The sequence below is a fragment of the Cephus cinctus genome, unplaced genomic scaffold (genome assembly GCF_000341935.2).
Source record: "Cephus cinctus unplaced genomic scaffold, Ccin1 Ccin1_scaffold0129, whole genome shotgun sequence".
NCBI classification, from domain to species: domain Eukaryota; kingdom Metazoa; phylum Arthropoda; class Insecta; order Hymenoptera; family Cephidae; genus Cephus; species Cephus cinctus.
Genome location: NW_014332862.1, coordinates 2,754,806 through 2,767,306, shown reverse-complemented (window position 1 = coordinate 2,767,306; position 12,501 = coordinate 2,754,806). Strand labels below are relative to the sequence as shown.

General features: G+C 34.9%; 3 protein-coding genes across 5 annotated transcripts in view; 2 read left to right on the top strand and 1 right to left on the bottom strand.

Annotated features, from left to right (window-relative positions):
- On the top strand, nt 1-2,995 carry LOC107262886 (endoplasmic reticulum metallopeptidase 1; the record flags this gene model as incomplete). Of its 2 annotated transcripts, none has more annotated exon segments than XM_015729531.1 (6): nt 1-1,300; nt 1,488-1,668; nt 1,742-2,082; nt 2,149-2,357; nt 2,423-2,720; nt 2,778-2,995. In XM_015729531.1, coding segments are annotated over 6 exon segments (2,491 nt in total), but the record flags the coding sequence as incomplete, so codon positions are not given.
- The window catches only part of LOC107262893 (proteasome subunit alpha type-4), a 6,634-nt gene extending 2,342 nt beyond the window's left edge, over nt 1-4,292 (bottom strand). Inside the window, exons 1-3 of one of the 2 annotated variants that reach the window (XM_015729543.2) lie at nt 4,127-4,292; nt 3,364-3,991; nt 3,024-3,281 (exon numbers count right to left, since the gene is read on the bottom strand). In XM_015729543.2, the coding sequence (XP_015585029.1) occupies nt 3,139-3,281; nt 3,364-3,991; nt 4,127-4,129 (774 nt within the window). In that variant the 5' untranslated portion in view covers nt 4,130-4,292 and the 3' untranslated portion in view covers nt 3,024-3,138. Of the gene's footprint in view, nt 1-3,023; nt 3,282-3,363; nt 3,992-4,126 lie in introns of those variants that run through there. The other variant, XM_025080265.1, reaches the window with a different exon arrangement.
- A 908-nt stretch (nt 4,293-5,200) lies between these two features.
- Nucleotides 5,201-12,474, top strand: LOC107262897. Its single transcript, XM_015729554.1, has 5 exons — nt 5,201-5,499; nt 9,767-9,926; nt 10,427-10,557; nt 11,787-11,909; nt 12,050-12,474. The coding sequence occupies exons 1-5, from the start codon at nt 5,439-5,441 to the stop codon at nt 12,133-12,135; spliced, it is 561 nt and encodes a 186-aa protein (XP_015585040.1). The 5' UTR covers nt 5,201-5,438; the 3' UTR covers nt 12,136-12,474.
- Nucleotides 12,475-12,501: the final 27 nt, after the last annotated feature.

The following is a 12,501-nucleotide window of genomic DNA, read 5'->3' as shown; positions in this document are numbered from 1 at the left end:
TACACGATGGAATCTACCTACAGCGCTAACTGTAGAATCCCTGAGGACTGCTGAAGAGGGTGATGATCTTTTTATAGCTGAGAGGGCCAGAGCTGACAATATAGGCCTTACTAAAATTGGTGACAGAGTAGTAGGAAGCTATGAAAATGAAGTTCTCGCCGTAGAATACCTGCAAAATCTTCTGCTACAAATTCAGGACCAAGCGATCAACAATAAAAGTGTTCAAATCAGTATTGAAACTAGCAGTGGTGGTTACTACTTGTCGGGTACACGTGGTTTAACTAACATGTATGCCAATGTTACAAATGTAGTAGCCAGATTATCTGATGTCAAAATGAAAGACTATGCTCTCCTTGTCAATTGTCATTTTGACAGTCATTTATTAGCACCTGGAGCTGCTGATAATGGCCTAAACTGTGCTGTGATGCTAGAAGTTTTGAGAGTATTGTCCAGAAGCAGAACCACTCTAAAATACGATGTAGTCTTTCTTTTTAATGGCGCTGAGGAAAACCCACTTCAAGGTTCACATGCATTTATCACCACCTCCAAATGGGCCAATATTGTTAAAGTTGTCTTAAACTACGATGCCGCAGGAAATGGTGGCAGAGAATCACTATTTCAAGATGGTCCAGGGAATAGTTGGTTGACGGCATACTATGCATCAGTGGTACCACATCCTTCAGGATCTTCAATACTTACAGACGTTTACGAGTCCGGCCTTATTCCGTCGAATACAGATTTTGCAATCTTCCGAAAGTTCGGCAATATACCTGGTCTTGATATGGCACACAGTTTAGGAGGATATATTTATCACACATCACTGGATGACTATCATAGGATTCCAAATGGTACTTATCAAAACACTGGGGACAATATGATGGCTCTTGTTAAGGCATTAGCCAATGCCGAAGAACTTGAAACAGCCACTGCAGCCTCAACAGGCACTGTAGTTTTCTATGACTTTTATGCGATTTTATTCATTCGATATACATGGACCGTTGGAATTATTATCAATATCCTTGTGGTATTAATCGCACTGTGTGGACCATTGCTGTTTATATACACCAGTCCGTATTTAAAGAACACTCTGGTTATGTTTACTATTAATTTTATATCGCAGCTGATAGGTATCATTTTGGGAATCGGCCTTGCTATCCTTATATGTCTAATTACAGACTGGGCTAATAAACCCATGTCTTGGTTCACTAGGCAGTGGCTACTCATTGGTCTGGTATGGACACCAACCATGATACCTATGCTGATCGTCAATGCCATCCTTGGCAGGACACCCCTTACGAAGGTGATGAGCGAGAATGTTAGTGCCTTGTACTCATTTTCATCTACTAACACATTAAACTCATCAAAGATTCATATATAATCTAATTATCTGTCGTAATAATCAATAATGCTGCATTAAACTGACAATAAATTGACTTTAATATAAGAATACACCTGCAGGAATAATGAAAAAGATAAATTATTTTCAGTCAAGGTTTGGACGTATTCAAGGGATAGTACTCCAATGCGAAGCTGTTACGGTATTGTGGTGCATCGTCTTACTGATCGGGCTCATTGCAGGTTTGAAATCTTCATATGTGTTGACGATGGTTTGTGGATTCAGCTCATCTGCTCTTCTAATATCTGCTATATTACGTTTGGAAAGACACAGTAAGATTCGTAAAAATGTTCACCGTATGCGTCAACTTTACGAATGATCTTTTAAACAATTTTTTTATTACAGCGATTTGCTGGCTTTCGGTCTACGTAGTCATAGGGCTCCTTATTCCGATTTTGTATGGGTTTTGGACCGTCAATTTTATGTCTTCAATAATATCTATAATGGGAAGAGCAGGATCACAGATCGTTCCTGATCTTTACGTATCTGCACTCTACGGTTTAATTTCCGTGATTTTCTGTAGCTTTTGGGCACCGTTGATATGCCTTTTAGAACGTCCTTGGACTCTTATAACTGGTTTTATACTTGCTACACTTATCATACTCTTTGGTGTTCTCTTCACAACTTTGGGATTCCCATACAGTGGTGAACCCACTGACCCGTCACCAGAAAGGTTCTGGCTCATTGTAAGTATTATGAGATTATTAAAAACTCATTTAAAGAATCTGCTTTCGTACTTGTTATACTTCTAGCACACTCAAAGAACTTTTCATGATATCAGTGGCAACGTCATTGCTACTGATGCAGGTTACTGGATCCTAAACCTAGATAGAAATAGTCCGAAACTGATTCAGGAAGCAGTACCAGAGTTACAAAATGCTAAAGTAGTTGATGTCAGTTGTAATAATAATATTACGTACTGCGGAATGCCCTTGTGGAAGACCAGAGATATTCCGCTTGTGTAAGCTCATTTTAATAGGTAGGTCAAAATTCGCGCCAAGTATTTAATTCATTGTGTTATTTTAGAAACAAGAGCGTTTGGGTTTCTTCAAAAGCCCCAACCATTAATCAGACTGAAGAATCAATATTAACAGCGGCTTGGAATAGTACCACTGACGAAGCTAGAAGATTGTACTTGAACGTATCGGGATCAAATCGTTTGAATCTTATTTTGGTACCTCGTGCGGGTGTAGTGCTCAACTCTTGGTCACTGCTTGACAACGTTACTACAACCATCACGTGGAATGACAGACCACTTTATTTCATTTTGCTAAGTTCAGCATCGGATCCAGCAGGTCCTTGGCAATTGTGGCTAGATATGACGGTAAGCTATTCATTGTTATTGTATTATAGCATGTAATCGAAGTCCATTAAATTTCAGGTTTCCACGGATGTGGATGCCGTTATCGATATCCTCTTCGTCAGCCATTACTTTTTATACTCAAGATTGGCGGATTTACCCTATAAATCCATTTTAAATCAATTACCACCATGGGTAGTACCACTGCATTGGACATCAACAACAAAATCATATATTTTTTGAAAAATTGTCTAAATGCAGTTTCTACCGTACTTTATTAATGGTGAAGGGAATATTGGAAAAACACTTGTGAAGTGAAAATATAAATTTTCTAAAACATAAAGAAAAAGTCTTATTATTTTATTATTTTATCGTGCAGTCAATAGTCTTTCTGTTGACATAACCATACAAAGTAAAAATTAGGTTAGTTTCCTTTGCTAGCCTATAGTTTCTGTTTCTCTTTTTTTGCTTGTTCTGCCAGAGCTTCCAAACGATCGTACTCTGCAATCAGAGCCTGAACTTCACTAGCTGGCAATATTCGTGTCTTGGTCTTACCATTTTCTCTTGTTAATGTAGCCATTTCAACTGCAAATAGGTCAGGTTAGGTTATGTCGTACTAGATTTACTGCAATACAATAATATGACACTATGTAAACAGTAAAGTTACCCTTATCAGCCGAAAGTTTATTCATATCTAAAGTTTTGGACAGGACTTTAATAGCAAGTGCCATGGCATCCTTCAAAGTAGTTTCACCTTCCTTATACTCTTGCTTCAAAGAAGACACAGCAGCAGCTGAATTATTACCAATGCAGGTAGCCTTCCAACCACCATAATTGCCACTAGGATCAGACTGATACAGCTGATACCCATAATGACGATCCCAGCCCATGTAGAGGATGGAAACACCAAAAGGTCTCTTTCCACCATACTGAGTATATGCTTGTTTTACATCACAGAGCCAAGATACAAGTTGTTCACAAGGTATAGTTTCTCCATATTGTAATAGATATCTTTGTCCAATAAGACGTAGCTCGTTCGTCAGAACATTAGCATCCGAAGTGATACCAGCAACAGAGCACACAACATCATCATTCAGCTTGTAAATCTTCTCCGAAAAGAAAACCTCATCCAGAAGTTTATTGGTATTTCTGCGTTCCGCAGCTAAGAGTATGCCATCATTAGCCAAAATACCAAGACAAGTGCCAGCATGACTTATAGCTTCCATAGCATATTCCACTTGATACAATCTGCCTTCTGGAGAGAAGATTGTTGTACGTGTATCGTACCTGCGAGCCTAAATTAGTAATTTCATGTGGATGACAGTGCATTTCCAACTTAACCTAAATCATTCCTACCAAATACTTTTATCCAGTCAAACTATATTAAAACCATCTAGTAAAATAAATAAATGTTCTTCAATTAAACTCACCATTTTGCTGAAATCTTAATAATGACTTGAGATATTTAAGAAAGATACAATTAAATATACAGCAGAGATCAAGGACTTCTCGTCTAACATAACACACATCAAAGCCGCTGTTACTAGTTCATACACACACCACACGTAGCGATAGTGTAGGATAGATTCGGAACAGGATTCGGAATCACCTGTCATTCTCGACAGCAGCGCCTCTGTTGCTCCTCAATAGGAACTAAATAGATTAACAAGTGCATTGCTTTTTTTCTTTTTCTTTTTTCTCAAAATTTCTTGCACCGGGTGCAACCGGGTGTGAGATATGGATCTACTTCCAGAAAGTTAGCCTCCTACAATAGAAATTAATATTTTTTTTAGGAATCAATTTAGCGGTCTCTCGGTGGGTGCAACCACGGTTAGATCAAACTCCATAATAACACTCCTTGAAGCTAGCGGTGGGTTTTTTAGTTTTTTTACATGTAGTCCTTGAATAGGGAGTCTTATTTTGCAGTTTTACCTATCGGTAATTTTCGTTAGTCCGTCCAAGATATTTGGTGATTTTCCATTTTTATTTTAAGCCGATAACAAATTTTTAGCAATATATCAACCCTCCCCCCCAAGACTTTTGACATTTATGCATCTTAACCAAGTAAAATTAACCAATAATGTATAACATTTAAAAAGAATACACGAATTATCTTTTCCAATGTTGCACATGATTGGTTAATTCTACGTGAATTCGTCATGCTAAACCAGTCAGTGTCACACAAGATGTACTCAGTGGGTAATTGCAAATTTGAATCGAACATAGGACACTATAGTTAAACTATATATATAAATCTGACTATCCATAAATTGAACACAGGTGATATTCGATCTACTAATCGATCACCCGGTACTATAAATACATTTAATCGAAAATGCTAATATTCACATTATGTGAATTGCAACTCAGTCGAACATTAGCGGCATTAGCAATACCTGAGGAGTAAATTGATCGACTCACCACAAGGGATCGGGTATTCTCGGTCAACCTCGGTTACATTCGTGATTATTCACATAAACACACACGTGTGTGTGTATATATATATATATACATAATATAATCCTTTGTCCGTCAACGACAAGTCGGACTTTTCAGAGCAGAAGTGGTTGGCATCAAGAGTCCTAAGGAAAGAAGTTGCGTGCGTCACGTTGTCTACAGTCTCAAAGAGTTATTAACCGCCATACTCAGTAATTTTTATCAATATTACAACTACACTAACCATTTTCGTTCTTCTGAACGTGTATCAGAAACTCTAATTACGTCAGTAGTGCATCACCGACAATGTCAAACATAAAGATTCTCTTCGTGATCACGTGTTGTATCCTGGCAGTTTCTGCATTGAGTAAGCCTATACTTTATCTTTTTGCTTTTTCACTCGTACATTTCTCTACATATATTTTTAGAAACTGTTTTTCATTCTTGGGAGGGGTTAACAATATACCTATAGTGGAATAGTTATAATTTTCCTAGTGATAAGTTCAGTTTTATCTTTTATTATCTCGTCACGATTTTTATTACTTGAATCGTTCATCGACATTTGTTGAGTGCAACTTTGACCGTTCTCGGAACTTTGTTATCTTTAACGTCTTATTAAACATAATAAATAGATGGTATTACCCTTTATCTCGAAATTTTATCTAATTGCCTGCTGCTTTAAATTCTGAATAAGATATTCGATATGAATATTAAAAATTGTGTTCACTGAGAAAATTTTTGGAATTATCTTTTGGAATACACATTAGTTATCAAAATAGTTACTTATCATCGAGGAGAGTTTAGAACCTGTTTGCGTCTATTTTATAGCAGAAATTTTATTTTGGAATAACAATGCTCTTGAGAAGCAAATACAAAACTTTGTATTTTCATGCAGTGAGATTTCTTGTATAGAAGAGATAAACTATAATTCTATTTACTTGGAATCGAACAAGCTTAAAGTTATCGTTCGCACGTGTGGTCAAATGTTATTACTCAACATTTTAATTAAAATTACATTTTAGTTTTGTTGTGCACTGTTTCTCGTTTACGTAATTTTCCTGTTTAACGCTAGATGGTATTGGTTGTTCTATTACTGGTCACCTGACTTTGAATCTGTTCAATGTCTACTTACTTCAATATAAAACTGATAGTTCACATAATTTCACTATTTCTTTTTATTACTATTAGGATTCCATACTGTTATCTTTTTTCTTACAGCACAAGTAAAATTTGTTTGTACTTATCAGTGTTTCAGGTACTCTTCATTACAATATTTAATACATATCTGTAAACTGTCTGGCATTATAATCGTTAATATATGTATAGCTGTTTTATACTTATGTAGTATACATATCCCCCAAAAAACACTTACGTGTAAAAAACAACGCCAAGTACAGGATTGCTGTGAATTCCTCTAACAAAAAGTATTGATATCATATTATTGAGGCCAAGTACATAAGTCACTACATGGTTTCCTATTATATGATCTAGCACTGGCCCATCATTTTAATTATATTTTCAATATTTCCTATAACGTTTTCGCTACTCTTCTATGTTACTACTGCTTCCCGTGTTTAATTACGATTTAATGGTGATTTAATAATTAATAAAACTGTAGGTGATTCCTTATCGAGTACTACTTGGCATGTCCGTGCCAGGAATTCCAAAGTACTTACTTTGCACGTGCTCATAGTATTCTAATACTGTATGTTTGTTATTAGGCTTTTACCGTGATTATTTTTGACAAGTTATTGTTAATATGCTTTCTATAGAAAACTGGTACTGGTTTTGTACCAAATTTATATCAAGAAATGCACGGACCCGCCAAGTAGTACTCGATAAGGAATCACCTAAAGTTTTATTAATTATTAAATCACCATTAAATCATAATTAAATACGGGAAGCAGCAGTAACATAAAAGAGTAGCGAAAACGTTATAGGAAATATTGAAAACATAATTAAAATGATGGGCCAGTACTAGATCATATAATAGGAAAACATGTAGCGACTTATGTACTTGGCCTCAATAATATGATATCAATACATTTTGTTAGAGGAATTCACAGCAATCCTGTACTTGGCAATCAAATGAATAGTCAAGAAAGTAACATGTTCGAAGACTATAAATATTTGAAAATTACATTTTGATTGCGCTAAATATGTTATTTGTTCATTCATCTAAACGTATGTACTTTATTATGTAATTCCAAATTATATTTACATAAACTTTCATTTTTTCTTTTTTCCTTTTTATAAATATTCTTCATTGCGTATTATTATTTTTTTTCATCTAATTTTTATTTACATATAAATCAGTTTTTCGTATTTCAAATTGCTAAAGATAATTCGAAGTTATTTTATATTTTGAGATGTAATCAACAAAATTTTGTATTGGCTATACCATTGGTTGCTTCTACTTGACACAAGTCTCAACTACGTGTTGTAATCAGTGCCATCTGTTATCTAAAAAAGTAGTTGGAGGTACGAAGACGACGACAATGACTGAACTGAATTAAAATCATCTCGCTCGCCATTTCAATACGCCCTGATCTCGTACACTAATCGTATTGAACTTGGTGGGAATCGCTTCAGAACCTTCAATTCCTATAGTGAATGTATCAATAACTTTTCCTCATATATAACGGTTTATAAGATATTTCGTTCTAAACACAGGTATAAGGAGTTGACTCGAGTAAAGAGTCTCGGCGCGCTGCGCCCTGTACAGCCGGTTGCCTGTACTTGGCGCGAGACTCGACCGAGTCTCTTGATATGTTTATCATTGCAATTTTCAGAATTTTGTAAACTTTGTTTATCTATCCTAAATTTCAGATTCCTTATTTGGCATATTTAGTTGCCCTGAAAGACGTGTCATTCGACTTGAAATTATAAAAACAGATAGGAAATACAAATAATCGGTCACATTTCTTCTGCAGAATGAAAATCGTTTAGTCAAACCTTCACGGTGTTCAAGGATGCCAGTAATCCGTAGATCCGGAATGAAACCTTTTCACTAACGTTTTCTATAAATTATTAGTAACTAGCACACTAAAGTACTAGTACAAACGATTTACTTACTTTTTTTTATTTTGTTAGGTAAAATATACAATCTCAATCTAAATAGATACATAAGGCAAACTTTGGAGGTCAGTGATACAACTAAAATATGAAAATCCGCATTGACCAAATTTCTCACGGTTAATGACTTTGACCAATAAGAAGTCTAATTTTCCAAAAAGTGAAACTTGAAAAGGCATCTTTAGAGTTCATCTTTATTCGAAAATAATCAAATGCATTGTACTTAATATTTGTTGAAATAAAAAATTCAGTATCTTTCTCACATAAATTATTAAATATATAAACATCAAATGGGATTGTATCGGGAGCTATGCGTCATATTTATGAAAAATTACAGTTGGTCAATTTATCTCTTCGGGCGATAAATTATGTCCTACTGAGTTATATATAGATATACATCCGGTCGCATATAATGTGATTAAATTTTGATACACTAAATATTTTATACTCCGTCACACGAACTGTTTGTTGTTTCTAATTTGATATTGAGAATCAGAATCGAAGAGATGGTAAACGTTGCAAGAACTGACACTGGTTTTGAATTACTATGACGTAACCTAGATAAAAATTTGCACATGGCAGCAGGTATCATGGTTCATGAAATAGTAGTAATCTTGTGAAAAATCAAAATTAGACAGGAAACAAAATGAAATATTTTTACGTTTGGCACGGTTCAAAAATATTTGTTAATAAATTTTCATCTGTTTAGAAAGGATATAAAGTTTCTGCGTACTAGATAACTTAAAAGAGAATTTTGATAACTGATATTACCCGCTAAACCGGAAGTAGACGTGCGATTATGTTCCCCATTTGAGAAGCATTGGCTGTGTTCAGCAAAAACAGGACTGAGGGAATAAATACATTTGATTCGTCAATTTATCATAAAACTTGTAGCAGTTGTAAGATTTGACCAATCAGAGGTTTTTCCTCTCTCAGCGCTGTATCTATAGAACGCAACCATTGACTAGGGTTGTTTCAGATATCCCACGCGCCTACTCCCAGGTTTTAAAATGTTCGCACTGCTATGTCAGTGAATTTTGAAATTGTTTTTTAAATGGTTTGATAATATCAGAGTCATAGATATTGGCGTTGTAATTATTATTCATTATTAGGTTTACATGACAAGAATAAACTACGGAAGTACAGTCTTAAGAAAAATATCCTTATTTCATATTACTTAAGCCTAATCTGTCTCATTAAAATTTCTTTATTTTTCCATAAATTCTGGTACAATGTTGACACATAGATTATCCGGCCAAAGCATGGCTGCTTTTTATTTTGCAAACTTGAAACTGAAAATGAACATGGTCAACACATGGGTTACCATTATTACATTCGCTTTCTCAAATCACTGGGAAAAAGAACAGGAGGTTATACATGGGTCCATCCTATTTCAATTAAATTTATTTAAAGTTATATATTTTTTGATGGACATTGGTTTAAATTGACCTGGATAAATACAATACAATGAAAAAGCAAAATACTGATAGTATATACTTTAACACTTTGTGAAATTGAAGTGTAGCTTTAACGTAATTTACATGTATTTCAATTTGCAGATACCGATTGCACATATGGCCCAAGTACTGGCTACGTGGACGATCTACTTCGCAAATGTCCCAGATTCACAGAATCTTCAGACAAGACATTCTGCTGTATGGACCCTAAAACAACAAATACTTATTGTTGCACCGCCGAGGAATTTGCTACGACCGTAGCGTAAGCATTGCACCAAAAATATACACAGGATCTTTGAAAAGTCTAGTATATGACCTCTCGTTATCGGTATAACGGCAATTGGTTATCATTTGAAATGAAAAATACTGGTGAAGTTCGTTATTTTTTGCAACGCTGTACGGAAAGTATACAGTTTGTGCACCAAAGAACAAGCCCAAAATGATCCATTCTTGATGAGTTCAGAGTGAACACTCTGAACTCATCAAGAATCGGCCATTTCGTGCTTCTTTTTGGTGCATATCCTGCGAACTTTCCGTACATTGTTGCCAAAAATAGTATATGATACGCGTGCGGGTTGGCGATTCCTACTCGTGTGACGTTTGCCACGATTCTGACTCGTGTCACACTCGTAGGAATCACCAACTTTCCGCACTTGTATCATAATGTACTATTACTACTGAGAATATCATATCTAAATTACACTGAATAAACGTAATGTGATTTGTAGTAATATATAAATAATCGTAACTAATTTGTTTCAGAATTGGATTCATACTACCTGCAGTTATAGCAGTGGTCGTGATAGTCTCACTGATAGTATTATGCATTTCTTGTCTGTGCTGCAGCTGTTGTCCATGGTACCGTAGACGTCACAGAGGAACCGTTTACGGCCGTAAGGAAATAATTTATTAAAATGCTTGTGTTCGTAATATATCCTCTTCTTACTGTCTATTATAACTTCACCGTTCACAGCAAATCCAAATACGTTTATCATCATTTATCATTCATCTATTAAGAAATACTTTTCGTCATTGTTTTTCAGGACCGACCATGGCTTGAGAACCTCATCAGCCTGGCATAGTTTTAAAAAACACTTCGCGATGCGCATCGTGATGTGTCACATTCCTTGTATGCTTCAAGTTTATATTGACAAAAAAAATAACATACATTCCCACATAACTGCATAGCTTTATAGAAGCTTCGAAGGAATTAGAGCGTCTTCGAGCCTACAAAAAACTAATATGTAGACTTAAGAAATAATTCCCCTTCTTTTTATAATAAAATTTTTTTTTTCTATTATTGCATATTACAACACACATGTATACGTGTGTGGAGTTAGTATTAGTACCTACATTATACAAATTTCTAAAACCGAACCAGATACTAATGAGAAGTAACAAAAAGCGCGACAGGTTCAATGTGATCGCTTACACGGATACGCCGCGTTATCGGCCGTCATCCGCGTGCCAGCATAAATTTCATTAATTCAGTATCACCCGATCTAGAGAAGTTTTGTGAATGATTTCCTTAATAATATTTTTTATATACGTATATACTAACATAAAATCTCTATGTTAAAAGTATTCCTGTATTTATATATATATATATATATGTGTGTGTGCGTGTGCTTCATTGGAATAATATATATGCACGTACATATGTATAATACTTTTAAAAGTGCGTCCGATGCAACAACTATATATACATAAAAATTGGTTTTTTAGTAATATACTTAATCGATGAGTATTATTGCGAAATTATTTTTTTTTATATTTTCCATATATACTATCAAGCGACGAATAAGAACGCAATAAAAGAATCAGATAAAAAATCAATAACTGGCCTACGAAAGACTACACCACGTTTATTTAAATACCAATCCCGTAAGATGCTAATGAACTGTTAAATTTAAATGAAAAAATAGAGCGTGCCACCTTTCTTTAAGTAATCGATGCGAACGAAAAGATTTTCAAGCCAAACAAATCTTCGAAGTAATACATGGTCGGTCGTGTATATACACAGACACTTTGTCGTTGGAGAAAATGAAAGGAAAATGTAAAAATTATTCCAAAAATAATTTCCTGGAGTCACGAGAGTCTAAGAGTATTAAATGTTTTACAGACGTACACACGACACCAGTGATTCACGTTATACAGACTCCTGCGAACAGCACCTCGCATACTGGACATTCAGTCACGAATCCTCAGTACAATGTCTATCCTAACGGAAATGTCGCTATGACAGGTGATTGATTTTTTCATATTTAAATAATGAAAATAGAGTGGGAGGATTGATATAAAGATTAGGAAAAACATAAGTGGGCTTATACCTACTTTTGTTTTTAGTGACAATTGTCTGAGATCTCTTGTTCTTTCTTTCCACAGGTACCACGCAGCCACCAGAACCCCAACAGTATACCACTGAAGCATATAATAAACAGGCGCCATACAATCCTAACTATAGGCAGTGAATAAAATGGAAAATCTAGAAAGTAGTCAATAACAAATATTAATCTCTTCGTCAGTTGTTTTTTGTTACTTTACATATTTTTTAAACGATTCTTGCCATTTTTTGTATTCTTCGTGATTTTTTCTAAACTTTATAATATTTCCATAATGAAAATTTCTCATTTTTGTTATCGTTTTTATATAAGTCAGATAAAGACTGACAGTTAAATAGGTTTTTCAATTCTCACGAGATCCAGATTATCGGCGGTAGTGCTCAAAGAAGGAGAAATAAGAAACGGTTTGCAAAACTCAATGTACTTTTGTAGAACCTATTGAATAAAGAAACTATTCTTGGATAAGTATGTATCATGGGCACGTAATACGTATAT